General features: G+C 47.7%; 1 protein-coding gene across 1 annotated transcript in view; it reads left to right on the top strand.

Annotated features, from left to right (window-relative positions):
- The first annotated feature begins 9,268 nt into the window (after positions 1–9,268).
- LOC100925005 (WD repeat-containing protein 87) overlaps positions 9,269–17,720 on the top strand; it is a 65,150-nt gene continuing 56,698 nt past the window's right edge. Inside the window, exons 1-3 of the mRNA XM_031961806.1 lie at positions 9,269–9,701; positions 10,668–10,779; positions 12,191–12,352. Coding sequence (XP_031817666.1) covers positions 10,705–10,779; positions 12,191–12,352 — 237 coding nt within the window. The 5' untranslated portion in view covers positions 9,269–9,701; positions 10,668–10,704. The remainder of the gene's footprint in view (positions 9,702–10,667; positions 10,780–12,190; positions 12,353–17,720) is intronic.

Raw genomic sequence — 17,720 nt, 5'->3', positions numbered from 1 at the left:
AGATGTTACTAATTACTGCAAGTGTTTATTAAGCACCCTACATCTTCTCTAATGGCGTCTGCCGCTTCTCACAGTTACATTCCTTCTTATATACCATCTCATTACATCATCTCATACCCAGCTTTCTTTGTCTTTACCCTGTCACAGTACAGGCTACTCAATAACAAAATCATTAATCTTGGGGTAAACAACCTTTCACTACTGCCTTCCTGTTTTCCTCCTCTGCACACCTTGTTCCCCCTCCTCAGGTTATTTCCTGCTATACAGCTCCTTTTGCCACGTATACCTAAAATCATCTAACAACTCCCTTTTCTTGTGATGTGGGGACCGCTCAGGTAAGAGGTGAGGGAAACCCCATTCACAGTACAGAAGCAGAGGGGAGGCTCAGCCTCGTTAATGGAGCGTGGTTAAAACCAGGACTCCCAAGTGTCCTCAACCCTAAGCCCTGTCCATTGTCTGTGAATCCCAACGCCTAGATGTGTCATGGTCCCATTAATTCAACAGCTTGTATAGCAACCTGAGGCAAAGGATGGTACTGTGCAAAAGCATTTTTCACTCTTTTTCTCATAATTGTCACTAAGCATGGAAGACACAAAAGCAGCAGTAGAATTATAGTTACTCCAATTATGACACTATAAAACCAAGAGGGCAATGTGGATAATTTAGATTGGATCCAATTTACAAAATCTTGTGATGCATCATCAGGTAATTGAAATTGTGCAGCCATATCATTAATGTCTTGGACTATTTTAGCCAATTCTTCAATTTGGTTAGAAACATTCGCTGCCAATAAAGCTCCTCTTAAATGATCTCACACCTTAATCCAAGTGTTATTGAGTACTATATCATCCCATGACAAAAAGGGTAACACATACAGGGAAATATGCATAATGACAAGGTATAGATTGCAACCAAGTGCAGAGGACCAATTCCTCTCCCAACCACTCTACTGCCATCTCTAAAGCATTTATCTCATACAATCCTACACTCAAAACTAAAAGATGATAGCCCAATTCTACTTCTCTGTGAGGGCCCATACTCAAGGGTTCATTACCCATGGAATACATCTCTTAGGGGACCCAATTACCCCCATGGAAAAACAAATGGGAGCAAAATAAGTAATAAAAGTGACATCATTTAGATAAGTGTCCATCATCCTTGCCTGGGGTGTATCAGTACTATAATGTCCCATTAACTGTGACACATTGCCATATACATGAAAATCAGGTGTTTGTTGTCCCCACCCTACCATATGCACCACCAGTGGTCCAGGTATAACCCCCCAAGTCCATTGTTCCTTTTGATTGGCCAGGTGTTGTGCTGGTGCCACAAAGTTACTCCACTTTCTTTGTGCTCTGGTTTCTGTGTTAAGGCTCATGAGAGATAACAGTCCCAGCAGAGATTGCAGTTCTCCTTTCCATCTCCGCCTCTGATCCTGAGAGCTTCTTCTCTGATGCTCTTTCTGCCTTCTCTCTTGTTTCATTTGACCTCCTTGATGACCTGGATCCTTCTGGTCAGCACCTACTGCTCATGTCCATTTTCATCTGCAACAATAAGAGCATACCTGGGACCCCACACCTCAACTATCCCTGGACCTATCCAATTTCCTTCCTCTGTTTTCCATAGTACTCTATTATTTTTTTCCTTTTGTAGTTGTTGGTGTTGTACTTTTGTGTCAGACTGTGTCCTTTCAAATGTATGCCAAAAACAAATGGCTGGCGTTAATTCATTGGCAGAAAATTGTAAATAATTGTACGTAATACTGCTTTGTCTAACATATTTTATGTTAAGCGACCTTTTGGCCTACCCCATGACACTCCCTTTTCTTGTTACAAGGAGTGTCTTAAGGGTTCTATTAGCTCTTTCAACTATAGCCTGACCTGTGGGGTTATAAGGAATACCTGTCACATGAGTGATGCCAAATTCAGAATAGAAGGACTGAAAACCTTTTGAGGTGTAAGAAGGTCCATTATCTGTCTTTTATCTGTTGAGGCACACCAATAGAAGCAAAAAATGATATAAATGAGAAATAACATGTTTTAGTGCCTCTACAGGTTGAAGAGTAGCTACTATAAAATTAGAATGAGTATCTACAGTTACATGAACACACTGTGTTCTCCAGTGAGTAACATCCATTTGCCAAATATCATTAGGCTCATCTCCTTTTGGATTATAAGTGGGATCACATTTATGAGGGGCAAAAGGAATACATTTTAAGCACTTCTTTATTATCTCTGAGGCTTGTTGTTTTGTTATTCCATACAGCCTTCTTAATGAACTAGCTGATAAATGTAAATCATCATGAGCACGTTGAGCTGATTGTATAGCATCAAGCAGTTCACAATTATATAAAGCAGAATCGGCTATCGTATTACCTTCAAATATTGGCCCTTTACCATCTGTATGCAATCTAACATGTAAAATATATACAGAGGATTCTAAAGCAAACAAAGATTGTTGTGTTTGATATAACAACTGAGCAATAGTAGAATGGTTGAAATCAATAATAGCATTAGGTACATTCTTAACTACTAAATAAACATACTATCTGTAATAATATTAAAAGGTGGAGAGATATGTTGTAATACATATAAAATAACATATAATTCATTTTTCTGAATAGAATTATAAGGAGTAGATAATACACACAAAGCTTTCATGGAAGGTATATAAAAACTAGCCCTATAGTCTTTTGTAGCAGCTGTAAAAATATTAGGGCCATCAACAGGAATTACACTAATCATATGAGGAGGAATAATTATATCAATTTGTTGAGATAATTGGGCAATCTTTGGTAACTTAACGTTAGAAAGAGAGCAAAAAGTAATAGGGGCTCCAAAAACCTCCTCCCCCTTTTTTACTAAGAATAACCTCGCCACTTTGGTACATTGGTCACTAGGGGGAGCTCTAGGACTATTTATAACCTGTATTTCTTTTAAAACCGGTTTAACTACTTTTGTTGTTTTATTAACTGTGGGAAATTCCACAACAACTTCCCAATTTCTCCCTCTTCTGGGGGTGTATTCTGCTCGATCTTTGTTTGCCACTCACTAGGTGGGGGCGGCAATTCGTCTGCTCAGGCTGTTTCCACCGCTGCGGCTTTTTTAGTTTTAAAACGGCCCAAAGACGGATTTAATGGGCAATAGGTAAGCGGTTGGTGCCTGGGGGCTGGAGATTCTAAGGAGGGAGGCAGCGGTTTTCCTGTACTTTCACTTTTTTGGCTGCTATTCTTATTCCAGTATGGCTCTTGATCACCCAGCAAAGAATTACCAGTCTGTGCTTCCTCACTCACTAAAATGGGCGGAAGCTTAAAGCCTCCCTGGAGGACTATTTTAATTAGAGTGTAAAGGACATAAGAAGCTATTTATGAGCCCACCACTCTCTGTTTTTAGATCTAGTCCTGTATGTTCTAACCAAGGGGAAAATGTCCAAAGTTTCTCTACAACTTGTCTACAATGCTTTATATTTGCTTGCATCCCCTGCCCCTTAACTAAATTATAAATCTGGCGTACATAAACTTCACTATTTTCAGGTCTTACAATGGGATCCAACTTAAATTATCCCATTTTTCTAAACTCCTCCGACCTCCCACAAATCTTTCAATTTGTGGGGCTGTAGGGACTTCCTCCCAGGGACCCTTATCCAGCAGAGTGTCCCTGTTCAGGATGTCAGTTGTTGAGTTCCTCTACTCACCAAGGGGAACTATAACTGGGTTTCTTACCATTCTCCAGGTACTTGGACGTCTCTGAAGCAGTTCCCTCTAGCCGCTCTCTTTCCCCATAGAGCACCCGACACACCAGATGTTACTAAGTACAGCAAACATTTATTAAGCCCCCTACATCTTCTCTAATGGTGTCTGCCGCTTCTCACAGTTACATTCCTTCTTATATACCATCTCATTACATCATCTCATACCCAGCTCTCTTTGTCTTTACTCTGTCACAGTACAGGCTACTCAATAATAAAATCATTAATCTTGGGGTAAACAACCTTTCACTACTGCCTTCCTGTTTTGCTCCTCTGCACACCTTGTTCCCCCTCCTCAGGTTATTTCCTGCTATACAGCTCCTTTTGCCACGTATACCTAAAATCACCTTACAGAAGAGAACCTGGATGTAAAAAGAGGAAGCTCCTCTTCATTATTAGCACCCACCAAGAACTTTCTTCCCTTGACAGACACTGAGAAGTCACCTAAATGTAATGAGTGTGGGAAAGTCTTCAGTAATGGTTTCAAGTTCAAGAGCACAGCAGAGAATTCACACTAAAGAGAAAGAATAACAAATGTGAGAAAACCTTCAGCCATCATTTAGACTTCACTCAGAACAGCTAAGAGAATTTACCCTGGAGAGAAGCCCTAATGGATTTAATGAATATAGTAAGATTTTTAACTAGAGGTCGGTTCTAAAAAGTCAGAAAACTATGTTAGTAGGGAATGTGTCTTTAAAAAAGTAAGAGTACACAAAACAGCAAAAAATCTAATATTTCTTAAGGGCATATGACTGCTTCTCTTGCTCTTTATATAAAGTGAAGGAAGCCCTGAGTTGACCCTCACCTGCTTAGCTCCATCCCCCATTCTGTTAGATAAAAGACGGTCACAAATAGAGGATGGCTGGCCTCCTTGGGGCAGCCTGGGCCAGCTGGCCACCTCTTGGTGCGAAGGCATGATGAAACGGGATGCTGAGGAGGTTGGAGAGGACGCGGAGCGAGCCCCAGGAGTGGGACGCTTTAAGCGGGGCCCCAGCCCGGGCCATCGCAGTGAGGAGAGGGGGATCCAAGGAGACCCTCAGGGAGCCCGGCCTCCCCGCGATGAACGTCAGCCTCCTTCCCGGGGATGTTGCAAGGACCAGACAGACGGGGATTTGTGAGACACTTAGCACACATTAGGTGCTCAACATTCCTTCCCTCCAGGAACACGACCTCACTCGGACTCTGTACCTGGGGCGAGGGCCCTGAGCCTCACCACTGGGTTTATAAAGGGTGTTATAAATTATCAAAAAAACTAAGGCTTTCCCATTCTTCCATTGATAAATGGTCAAAAGATATAGACAATTTTCAGATGAAGAAATTGAAACCATTTCTAGTCACATGAAAAGGTATTCTAAATCATTATTGATCAGAGAAATACAAATTAAAACTACCCTGAATCACCACTACATACCTCTCAGATTGGCTAAGATGACAGGAAAAGATAATGATGAACGTTGGAGGAGATGTGGGAAAACTGAGACACTGATACATTGTTGGTGGAATTGTGACTGGGTACAGCCATTCTGGAGAGCAATTTGGAACTATGTTTAAAGGGCTATCAACTGTGCATATCCTTTGAACCAGCAGTGTTTCTACTGGGCTTATCTCCCAAAGAGATCATAAAGGAGGGAAAGGGACCCACATGTCTGTGGCAGCCCTCTTTGTAGTGGCAAGAAACTGGAAACTTGAGTGGATGCCCATCAATTGGAGAATGGCTGAATAAATTATGGCGTATGAATGTTATGGAATATTATTCTTCTGTAAAAAACGACCAACAGGATGATGTCAGAGAGGCCTGGGGAGACTTACATGAACTGACGTTAAGTGAAATAAGCAGAACCAGATCATTGTACATGGCAACAAGATTATATGAATTCTGATGGACTCTTTCCAACATTGATCTGATTCAGGCCAGTTCCAGTGATCTTGTGATGAAGAGAGCCATCTGCACCCAGAGAGAGGACTGTGGAAACTGAAGGTGGATCACAATGTAACATTCTCTTTTTTGTTGTTGTTGTTGTTGTTTGTTTGCATTTTGTTTCTTATTCATTTACTTTCCTTTTTGATTTGATTTTTCTTGTACAGCAAGAGAATTGTATAAATATGTTTACACATATTGAATTTAACATAAAAAAAAAAAAACTAAGGCTTTAATGCTTTGTAAAATGCTTCCTTTACAATAATCCTTGTGAAAAGGGCCCTCAGTAAAGCCAAATGTGTTAACTGGCAGATGATTAAAGGTAAAACCCTTGATGGGGGTTCACAAATAATAATTTTAGTAGTGTGGATCCACACAGCACTATAAACCTGAGTTAATCATCCTTGAGGAGGACCAATCTGAGTTGGAGAGAACCCCAAAGAGGACACAATGACAAAGTTTTTTGCAGTCAACTGCTTGTGTAATATTTAAGTACAGAGGTTTTGTAAAGCAAAACATGCACATTGTTTAATATTCTGTTGTACTTTTATTAACATTTTTCCAATTATGTTTTTTTACATTTTTTTTTAAAAATTGAGTTCCAAATTCTCACCATTCTGTCAGTCCTTGCTCCACCTGGTTTGTTGGTTGCTCTCCTCTGTACTCAGAGGACCAAAATGACATCACTATATTTGAGTCTAGTTACAATGTGTCCGACTGGCTGATCCCACCAATGAGCTCAGGTCTGCCTGAGGTCACAGGTCAGACACAAATGAATATTTGGGATAGCCCATATCTGTAAAGTCGGTAAAGCATCAGACTTTTAATCTGAAGGTCCAGGGTTTTAGTCCCCCCCACCATGCATGCTTGTTCCACCTATTGAGAAGGCAAAGCATTATGATAACTATTATACCAGCTGTACAATCCAGCTAGAACAAAAGTGCATTAAAAGAAGCCAAGAGTGTTACAAAGCTATCCGGGGTTCCATGAACTAGAATTTGTAAATTGTAAAGCTCTACATTTTCTTTCAAATCCTAGCCTCCACATTCTCTGCCGAGACATGGAAGCAAAGCTTAGGGACCCCACAGAGCAAGAACTAGGTTTGGAAACTTTTGAACCACATGCTGAACCTATGTTGCCTGCTTCTATCAGTGATTTGTAATTAGATTTGAGCAGACTTATTTGGGCTACTTCATAGAACTTCATGTCCAGGAATAAAAACAAAACAAAACTGAAAAAAACAAACAAACAAACAAAACAAAAACAAAACTCAAATCCTAGCTGCCTACAGACAGAAGAAACCCAGAAGGCTCTCTCCACCCTCCTGTTCTCTGTAGGAAACCCCCCTTTTTTTTCCCTTTTTTTTTAAATTAAAGCCTTTCATTTTCAAAATATATACATTGATAATTTTTGACATTCACCCTTACAAAACCTTTTATCCTCATTTTTCCCGTTTCTCCCCCACTCCCTCCCCTAGATGTCAAGTAATTCAATATATGTTAAACATGAGCAACTCTATGCCTATTTCTACAATTATTGTGTTGCACAAGAAAAATCAGATCAAAGGGGGAAAAATGAGAAAAAGGAAGTAAAACAACAAAAAGAGTGAGAATGTTATGTTGTGGTCCACATTCAGTCCCCACAGTTCTCTCTCTGGGTGCAGATGGCTCTCCTCATCACAAGAATACTGGAACTGGCCTGAATCATCTCACTGTTGGAGAGCCACAGCCATCAGAATCAATCATTGTATATTCTTGCTGTTGTCATATATAATGATCTGGTTCTGCTTCTTTCACTCAGCATCAGATCCTGTAAGTCTCCCCAGGCCTCTGAAATCATCCTGCTGGTCATTCCTTGCAGAACAATAATATTCTATAACATCCATACACTGTAACTTATTCAGCCATTCCAGGAAACCCTTTTTCATATATACACACACTAGACATGTGTTCCTGTAAAACAGGTAGTATGTCTACATGGATTGTGTAATGTGGCTTGTGGGTGGCCAGTAAGACATTAGCTGGGTGTCCAGGGGGGAAGCTGGGCACCCCCAGCCTGGGATCTCCAAGGGGGCTCTCTGAATGCCTTAAAGACCTAACCATGGCTACTCTTGGATCCGGCAGCCAAAGCCTGGAAAGTGAAGGAAGCCCTGAGTTGACCCTCACCTGCTTAGCTCCATCCCCCATTCTGTTAGATAAAAGACGGTCACAAATAGAGGATGGCTGGCCTCCTCGGGGCAGCCTGGGCCAGCTGGCCACCTCTTGGTGCGAACGCACGATGAAACGGGATGCTGAGGAGGTTGGAGAGGACGCGGAGCGAGCCCCAGGAGGGGGACGCTTTAAGCGGGGCCCCAGCCCGGCCCATCGCAGTGAGGAGAGGGGGATCCAAGGAGACCCTCGGGGAGCCCGGCCCCCCCGCGATGAACGTCGGCCTCCTTCCCGGGGATGTTGCAGGGACCAGACAGACGGGGATTTGTGAGACACTTAGCACACATTAGGTGCTCAACGTTCCTTCCCTCCAGGAACACGACCTCACTCGGACTCTGTACCTGGGGCGAGGGCCCTGAGCCCCACCACTGGGTTTATAAAGGCGGGAAGGAGCAGAGCCAAACATACAGGCCCCGCCCATCAGCGGAGGACCTCGTGGCCACGCTCCCTTACCCACGCCCTAGCTCTTCCCTTGAAGGGAAGGGGGAGGGCGCCTGCGCCTGGGACGGAGCTGACGCATGCGTGTTCAGGGGAGTGGGAAGGGGCGGGGCAACAGCCCCAGGAGTTGTCACATGTTGGGAGGATGAGAGAGCGCCCCTGCGTGTTGGGGCTCCCTGAGCATCCCCCTCCCCACGCTCTTTCCCGGAGAAGCTCCGTCCTGACCTGGCCCCGCCTCCTTCCCGCCCCTTAAAGGGCTAGGTCTTCCATTGGTGGGCGGCCCCGAATCAGAATGAGGAGCCTTCGCGCGTTCCCTCCGCCCTCAGTCTTTTCCGAAGCTAGGTCCGAAGGTAATGGCGCCCTGACAACCCCAAAGGCCGCCCCCCGCCTCCCCCCGCTCGCGGGGCGCCGCCGGGCCTCCGAGTTCCCCTGAGCCTGGGTCGGGCGCTGCCTCGTGGCCCGGGTCCCCGGCCGGCCCCGAGCGGGAGGGCCCAGCTTGTCCTCGAGAAGCTTCTAGTGTTACCAGGAATGAGCCCGCGGTGGGGGGAGGGGCTGCGGGCGGCACAGCGCCGGGACCGCCAAGCTCTGCCTCCGGCCTCGGTCCTGGAGGTGCTGGGCCCGGAGGCCGGCTCGGAGGGCGGGGCGGGGCGGGGCGGGGCCGAGCCCAGACGCTGTCCCGGTGAAATGGACGGGCCCTGGCGCCATATTGGATGGGGGCGGGGCGGGGAGACCAGAGGGACGGTGATGGAGAAGTGCGGAGCCTGCAGTGCCTGCGCAAAGCGGGCCTTGGGTCCTCGCCGGCTGCGGGGCTCCGGGCAGCCTCCTTTCCCCGACTTGCCTCAGTTTCCTCATCTGTAAAATGAGCCGAAGGAAGCGGTCGCTTTCTCTCCATCCCCAAACCGACTGACCGACCCCAGGGGGCGGGGGGGGGGGGGGGGAGGGAGGAGTTAGGGCAGGGACTTCCCAGGGTCTGAGATGTCTGTCGGTCCGGGACGCTCAGCCCGGAGGCTGCTGGGGCGCCATCCCTGGGCTCGAGAACCATCTGCGTAGGGGTGGCAACCGGAGTCCTGGGAGCCGATGGGATCCCCACGGGAGGCAGGATCTGGCCGGGGCGGGGAGGGTGCCAGGAGGCCTGGAGGAGAGTGGCCAGCTTGCCCCCAGGACGGCCGCTGACCACGAGCCTCTGTGCACCCCCGGAGGGAGGCTGGGGCCCGAGCCGGCCCGACTTGGGCCCCAGGCGGTGGGGCAGGGAGTGATTCTGGTCCTCCTCCCCTCCTCTCCTCCCCTGCTCCCTCTCCCCCTCCAGGGATCCGCTTTCGGTGGAATTAAACAGACGGAGCTGGAAGCATCCAGAGCTAAGCTTGGGGCCCCAGGGAGCGGGGAGAACCGCGGTGAGTAGGGCCCTGGAAGCTGGGGAGGCTGGCCTGCTGGGCAGGGGGTGGGGGCAAGGGCTTCCCCTCACAGGACCCCGTCCTCAGCCTCATGCTGCCCTTCCCAGGAGCCGGGTGCCCCCCAGCGGAGGACCTCCATCCCTGCTACAGCCACGGGGGTGCAGCCATTGGGGGTCATCCCCTAAGGACCTCAAGGGGTTGCCATCAGCGCCCATGGCGGGAGGACTGGGATCCCACTGTGGCTCCACGGTCCCTCCTTGCCCATCTAGGTCCATTTGGCTGCAATTGAAGGGAGCAGCTCCCCTGAGCTTGCCGTTAGGCTAGAAAGAGCCTCCTAAGAGGTCTGATCAGTGAGGGGGAGAGATGGGCCACCAGACTTTCTGGTCTCGGACAGAGCAAGTCCCCAAGCCTCGATTTGCTCCTCTGTTAAATGAGAACGGTGACCTGTCATGAAAGGGGAGGCCAATCAGCAGTCTCATTACCTGGGGGGGGGGGAGTCTGGAAGCCCATCTAAAGAGGGACGTCAAAGACCTGGGCATTGAGGAGGGTGGCCAGCCCAGGGAGGAGAACCCGATAGGTGGGGCATTGCCCCTAGAGGAGGGGTCAGGGAACTGACCCCAGGAGGGGAACACCTCCCTTTCAGTCCTGGGCACTGGAGCCCCACAGTACTTCGTATCCCAGGTATCCTTCCCTGTGTGTGGACTCCTTTCCCTGGCACATGAGAGGTCGCATCAGGCCGCCTCAGGTTCCTCAGGGTCTGGATCCAGGACTGGGGATCTTTTCTGTTACCTCCCATCTCTGGCAAGGCTCCTGAGCCCCAGAGGCCAGCCCCCATCCAGCATCCCCCACTCTGGGCTTCGGTGGTCCCCAGAGCTAAGAATGGTCTGCCGGAGGCCAGAGGTCTAGCTGTGCCGAGACCCTCCCAGCACCCCGGTGCCATGTGTGTAAGTGTATTCTTGGTCCCAGGAGGTTCTGGACCAGGAGACCTTTAGCAAGCGCAAAGATGGCTGAGAAAAAGCTCATTCTTGATTGGAAACATATGAAGAAAGCGATCAGCAACGTCCTGAACAAGCGCACGGTAAGAGCCGGCAGCCCCAGCCGCCTCCCAGCCGACACTTCCCAGCCCGGCCCCCAGGGTGCCCCGGCACAGGACAGGCCCAGGCAGGAGGGCCCAAAGATAAAGTGCTTTGAAGTACGGGGTGCAAGGGGCTCCCTGGCAGGACCACAGGGAGACCTCCCGGGCCAAGGGGGCTCCGGAAGGCCTGGCTTCTGATCCCACGAGCAAGTCACTCCGTCTCTGGGCCTGTTTGCTCAAACGGTGGTCTCTGGCCCCCTCTGTGGTCCTGTGGGCCGTGAGGAGGCAGATGGTGGTCCTGAGGAGGTGCTTTCCATTGGTCACAACCATTCCCAGGTGGAAGGGACTGCCAGTGGGGGTAGTGAGCTCCCCCTCTCCGGGCTGGCCTCTCGGAGTAGTGTGAAAGTGAGAATTCCCAACCGCCGGTGGTGCCGGGCTGCCCAGTGGGCTCCAGAGCCGCGGGTGGGAGGTTAGGCAAGAATCGCCTCATTTCGACAGCACATCTGCAGGCTCCTGCACGGCCCAGAGGTTGGAGGCACAGACACAGAAGGAGACATAAAATGAGACCTTCCTCCCTCAGAGAGCTTGTAGTCGGGGCGGGGGAAGGAGGGGAACACCAAGTGGGTCTCCAAGCTGACACTTGTGTAGAGTGGGGGCCCCCAGTGCTGTTAGGAGGAGTCTCCTCAGAGGCCAAGGAGGCTGCCAGGGCCTGGACACAGCCTGGTCCAGCTCTGAGGGGCTCATGACCTTTGGCCTCCAGAGCATTGTCCAAGGGCACCCGGGAGGCCTGAAACCCAGAGAGCAGAAGGAGCTCCCCCATTCTTTCCAACACAAATGGGGGCCTAAAAGTCGGCCCCTGGATTCTGTCCTTGGTGTCCTGTGGTGGAGGGCCCCCAGGCCAGGCCGCCCCCTGGCTTCCATTGGCTCCTGGCCGAACCTGACCCTTGAGGATGGGGCTAGTGGGAAGGGCTGGGTTAGCAGGGATACTGTTTGACTCCCAGGAAAATGGAAGCTCTGGGAGGGCAAGGTCCGAGTGCCTCAAGGGCGGCCCAGCATAAAGAGACTGGGAAGGGGCTACTGCAGGCTCCTGAGGAGGGGATGAAGTGGTTGGACCTATGCTTTAGGAGGCTGAATGGAGGCTGGAGTGGAGTGGGGAGATACTGAGGCAGGCAACCCCCCCACCCCCACCCCAGACAGTTAGTTCCATAGTCCAAGTACAGGAGTGAGGACCTGGGCCAAGGAGACCCACTGCTGGTGGGGAGAGCCCCATGTTGGGTCTGGGAAGTGAGAGAGGGCAGAGCCTGGCTTGGAGGCCGTGGAGGCCCAGGGAGTACCCGGGGACCCTGGAGGGAGGAAGGTCCTTGAGGGAGGGGAGGGGGCAGGGCAGTCATCTCACCTTGCCCCCCTTCTCCAGCAACTCGGGATCCAGCCGGATGCCCCGATCATCCTGAGCGACCACCCCCGGATCTTTTTCTCGGAGAGCTGCAAACCTCAGCGCCTGCCCACCATCTGCCACTACTTTACTGATGCCCACTACTATGTGTCCTTGGGCTGGATACAGGGGAATGAGGTGCAGGTGAGTGTGCCCAGCTTGCAGCCCGCGCTCCTGGGAGACCGCCAAGCCAGGTGTGGGGAAGAAGAGTCGGGGAGGCTCCGGGCGGCAGTGAGGGGAGGGTAAAATTGTTGGCCACAAGTGGGAGGGGAGGTGGGTATCCCCGCAGAGTCTGCCAACATTCCCCTCGAATCCCCTCTCCTCAGCGCCCGACATCCGAGAATCTCAGGACTGGCAGGGAGCTCAGGGTCCGCCTCAGTGGGCCAGGGCAGGACTTTCTGGGAATCTCTCCAAGGGCGCTGCTGCCTCGGGGACAGCTCCTTCTATTGTGGGGCAGCCCTGCTGCTCGGGAAGCGCTCCTTCTGTTCTGCCCCCTGGGCCGAGGAGCGCCAACCTGAGCCCCCATGCAAGGGACAGCTGATCCTCATAGACATGAGCCTGAGGCCCATCCCAGGGGAAGCTGCTCCAAGTGCTCTCACATTCAGCAGTGGTGTCCTGAAACACAGGGCCTAGAACTGGGCATGTGCGCCCAACTGGGAGCGGACCGTGGTGTTCTGCAGTCCAGCATGGAGCTTCCCAGAGTAGGGACACCACATCCTTCTGGAGAGCCCAGAACCTTGGTCGCAGTCATGGGCCCCGTCTTGGACTTAGTAGCTTGATTCCTAGAACCCAGGGCTCCTGTGTCAGACTCGGGCAGGGGAAGTCAAGCTCCAGGCTGGCTCATCCGCCAACTACAGAAAGGGGCCGTCTCCATATTTTCCAAGTCATTGGTAAAAATATGAAGCAGAGCAGGATCCCATAGCTGAGAGGGCCTCAGAGGTCGCTCACCCCAGCCCCTCCCCATCCGCCCTAGGGAGCCATCTGCCACGCCAGCTCACAAAGGAAAGAGGACGGGACCGAGTTTTAAAAATGGGAAAACCATTGGTCTGTTCTACTCTTGATGCCAGGCCACAAGTATTAAGAGCCTCTTGTCAAAATGCCCACCAGCAGGTGTTCTGGGAGCACGGGGACAGGGAATAAAATGAGGCCCCTTTGCAAGAAGCTCATGAGAAGAAGAGAAGGACATATCCTGTGAGTGAAAAGGGAAATGACTGAGGAAACAGCTTTGAGCTTCCAAATGTATTGGTTTTTTAAGCGGGGCATGTCGATTGCCAAACAAGTAAGACCAGGCCCCTTCCCCAGCTTAGGGCTGGACCCCAAATACAGAGGGAAACCGATTTTGATTTTTTTATATTTTGTATTTTTATATTTTCATTTTTTGCAAAGCAATTAGGGTTATAGGGTTGAGTCCTCCTAACTTAGCCAGGGCTCTATGAACTGGGCCATCTAGTTGTCCCAGACAGATTTTTAGACACTAAAAACAAGTAATTAAGTAAGACCAATTCACTGAAACAATACAACATCGGCTAATCTAGTTTCTAATTAGAGAAAAGTTAAAACGACTTTCCAGTTGAATAGGGGAGAGTGAACAAGTACCATTCCCTGAAGTCAGAAAAGGAAGGGTTGCTGTTCCCAGAATGTCAGGACAATCAAAGGAAAGTGAGTGATCAGGATGGGGCCCAAAGCCGTTGGACTGCTCCTTGCCTAGAACGTTGGATCTGACTGCATTTCTGGTCAGTGTAAGCTAGGTCCTTAGTTAAGGGTCTCTAACCAGCAGATAGGGGTGGCCAGTTTAAAAAGAATAGTGAGCTCTGATTTCCCACAATTGAATAGTTTTCTTACAAGATAGAAATTGCACTAGACTCATAATTGGATAGAAAGAGAGCTGAGCTAGCTCCAGAATTGAGTCACCAGAGGGAATCAGTGGGGTTCAGTCACTTCCCACAATCAGCCATTTGCAGTCCTAATCCCCTCAGTATAACATAAAAAATATAAATGCATACATGTCCCTCTACATGCATTACACATACATGTACAAACTAGCTAAATTCCCGGTTGTTTGGTGGGAGGTCAACAGCAGCATTGGGAGGCTCAGCAAAGGCTTTTTTGCAGAAGTTGCTTCCTAAGCTGCATCTTTAAGAAAGAGAGGATGTATGTTCCCTGCGTGGGAGCCAGGGGGTCAAAGAAGAGAGGTCAGACCTGCAACCTCTTAGAATGCAGCAGAATGAGGACAGGCCCAAGGAATTAATCCAATCCCTGGGTGAAGAGCAGGTCGTGGGGGCTTTAAAAGTGAAACAGAGGAGTTTCTGTGTGGTCCCGGAGTGACAAAGAGGGCGTGGGAATGGTTACCCAGGAGACTCCATTGTTAGATGTGTGCTTGAGGAAAAGTACTTTCAATGAATGAACAGAAAAGTATGAAGAGACTACTATATACTAGCTTCTGGGGAAATAGATGTAAGAGGGACATTCTGCTATCCAGAGTGTACGTTCAGTTAGTTTCACCCCTTCCTTAGTCTATACCTTTTCTCCCTTTTCTTTCTTTACCATGAAACTATAAATACATCTTCATTGGCTAATCCTTTTCAGTTGCTCCAATGTATTTACCTTTTTAGATTTTCTTGGCACCTGTGTTTGCATTTCAAAGATTCTGTTCATTTCTAATATTTTCCTTGAGAATGACCAAAAGTTCTCTATTTTATTAAAATCACATTTTCACCTAAAGGTATATATACTCAGTTTTGCAGGTAAGTTATTCTTGGTTGCAGTGTTGTATCTTTTGCCTTTTAGAACCTGTGTTCCAAGCTCACCTTTGCCTTTAGGAGGTAGCTCTCAAGTCTTATGCGATCCTGACTGTGGTTCCTTGGTACTTGATTTTTCTTTCTAGCTACTTGCAGTATTGTTTTCTTTTTAAACTGGAAGTTCTGAATTTTAGACTATGATGTCCTGGGAAGTTTTCATTGTAGAGTTTCTTTCTGGAGATAACTGGTTGATTCTATTTTCATTCTGCCCTATGATTCTATAAGCCTGGACAGGTTTTAATTTGCCATTTCTTGGAATGTGGCATCTAGGCCTTTTTCTTTATCCTTTTTCTTTAGGTTGTGGTTTTCAGAAGTCCAGTGATTCTTAGATTATCTCTTCCTGATTTGTTTTCTGATTATTTTTTCTAGGAGTTACCTCACATGTATTTTCATTTATTTCTTTGTTTTTAGTATTTAGGTTTTATGGACTTGGAAAACTAGTTGGAGTCATGCAGCGACCTTTAAATTGAGCAATTAAATTTTTGGAAATATATTGGGCTTTGATAAATTGGGCGTCATTATTTATTAAACGATTAATCTGTACTTTGTATAGTAATTAGGAGGGTCATACCTTGCAGCTGTGAGATTAAAAGAGACAACTACTTTAGACTCCAGAAAGCATTCAATATGGATTAACAACAATAACAATAGCAAATATAGCTAGTATTTATATAGGACTTTAAAGTTTGCAAAGTGTTCTGAACATATTTCTTTTAATCTTCACAACAGCCTAGGGAGATAGGTGCTATAATTTTTCCCATTTTCCAGATGAGAGGCGAATTGACTTGCCCACACCCAGAACTTCCTAACTCCAAATCCAACACTCTTTGTATCGCACCAGCTATTTTCCTAGAATAGTCATTTTCCTAGAATGCCAAGAGTAGGACATAAGGCTATGGAATACTTTGCCAAGATGATTTGGAGATGCTTACAACTGGATTAATGTTATTATATTAGCTGTAAGTTTCTTGGGTCTAATTTTGGGGGACATTATATAAAAATGCTGTTAAGATTTTGTGAAGACCAAGTTAGCCCCCTGGATACCTTAAAATCAGCCGGAGTCAGGATAAGCAAAAGCCCTTGGTCTTTATTCTTGGTCTTTAGGGGTAAAAGTGAATTAGATGGACGCAGGATCTCCACGACCTTCTTTTTCCTCATCTGTCGCCAAAGTGACTCTGGCTTGTCTTACTCTACCCCCTAATCCTTCCCACAATTCTCTGTATACACCAATTACCGAGACAGCACAGAATGGTGGGGCAGGCCATTTTCCAAGCATATGCTAGTAGAGTATTGTCCAATCAGTAATTAGCCTTAAGTGCTGGGTTGTCCAATCTCAGTGCATCAACTCAGAGTTTCAGTCCTTTAGAAGATTTGGGAATGATGCTTCAAGTGTAATACATTGTTGCAGCCAGCTTTTAAGCCCTCATGGCATATGAACTCTTTTGATCTCAGAGGGGAGATGAATGGGGCAGGAGACTCAGTATGAAAAGAGCTCCAGTTTATTATGCCATACAGCCTTATTGATATACATTTTTTTGCAAGTGTGATCAGCGTGTGGACAGTAGGCAATCCCTAATCACCATTCAGAGAAGCAGCTTGTGGATTTTGAGTTTGCATGGTATCTAGCAATGGGAGAAAAGCCAATCCAGCAATTCAGGAGCTCGCTCACAGGCGAGAGGCCCCGTTCAGGCATCCCTGCTGACATAGCCACTGGCTGTGACCCTTGCCTTACTCATTCCCATGATCACAAATCAGTGTTCCTTCCTCAAGAAGGGTGTTTGTGCAACGTGGCTGAAAACTTACTATGCACCAGAGGTTGAGGTGGCCTCAGTACTCTCAGCAGAATCCATAATTTAGCAATTCCCCCTTTTTATCTTTTAGATAAAAAGTCCTTTCTTGAGCTGCAACTCTGAAAGGATGGTGGAGAAAATCATCCTAATTATTACAGGGCAACAACAAAGCAGTAACAACATAACACACAGGGTAATCCATGATTCAAAATTTAACCATCATAAACGAGTATTATCAAACCAATGTTTGATTTTTTTCAGCAGTTTTGTCTGGATTCACATTGTAATTGAGCCTGGAGTTTCAATAATTCTACTTCTGCTCCTATTTCCATGGATACTTCTTTTTTTTTTCTAATGGGATTAAGATCTATTTCTCACTTTTGACAGGAAGCATTGATACATGAGCTCTAATGATCACAAATACAGTCTGATTTTCAATTTCAGTATATAATTCCAACAAGTAACATTGTAAAAATCTAATGTTTCTTTGGTAACAGTTACTGAGTTTCCCCACATAAATGCATATTTCGCTCCCAGACAGGCATTAGTGTAGAACTGATATCCAATTCTCCTGCCATTTCTCCAAGATTCAGGGCCAAGATGTTTTCCATGTGCCAAACTGCCGGCCCAATTCTTGACTGACAAGAATGTGTCCCATGGAGGCTTGTGCTTTCTAAGGGGCCAACCTGATGACCTTTTATGTAGACACACCACTGCAGCCCTCCCACGTTGACAAGGGTATCACTATAACAGGGTGTCCCCTGCATGTCCAGCATGTGTCACATGATGCCCCACTCCCCCATGAGACAAATCTTAGACCATAGTGGGTCTAGCCCACCTTTTGGCCTCTATTGCCAGTCCTGATTGTGTGTAACACAATCCCATATATACAGAAAACATCTAGCTAATGGTCTTGAGGGCACA

This window comes from Sarcophilus harrisii, chromosome 3 (genome assembly GCF_902635505.1).
Source record: "Sarcophilus harrisii chromosome 3, mSarHar1.11, whole genome shotgun sequence".
NCBI lineage: Eukaryota > Metazoa > Chordata > Mammalia > Dasyuromorphia > Dasyuridae > Sarcophilus > Sarcophilus harrisii.
This window is presented reverse-complemented; position numbering and strand designations above follow the sequence as displayed.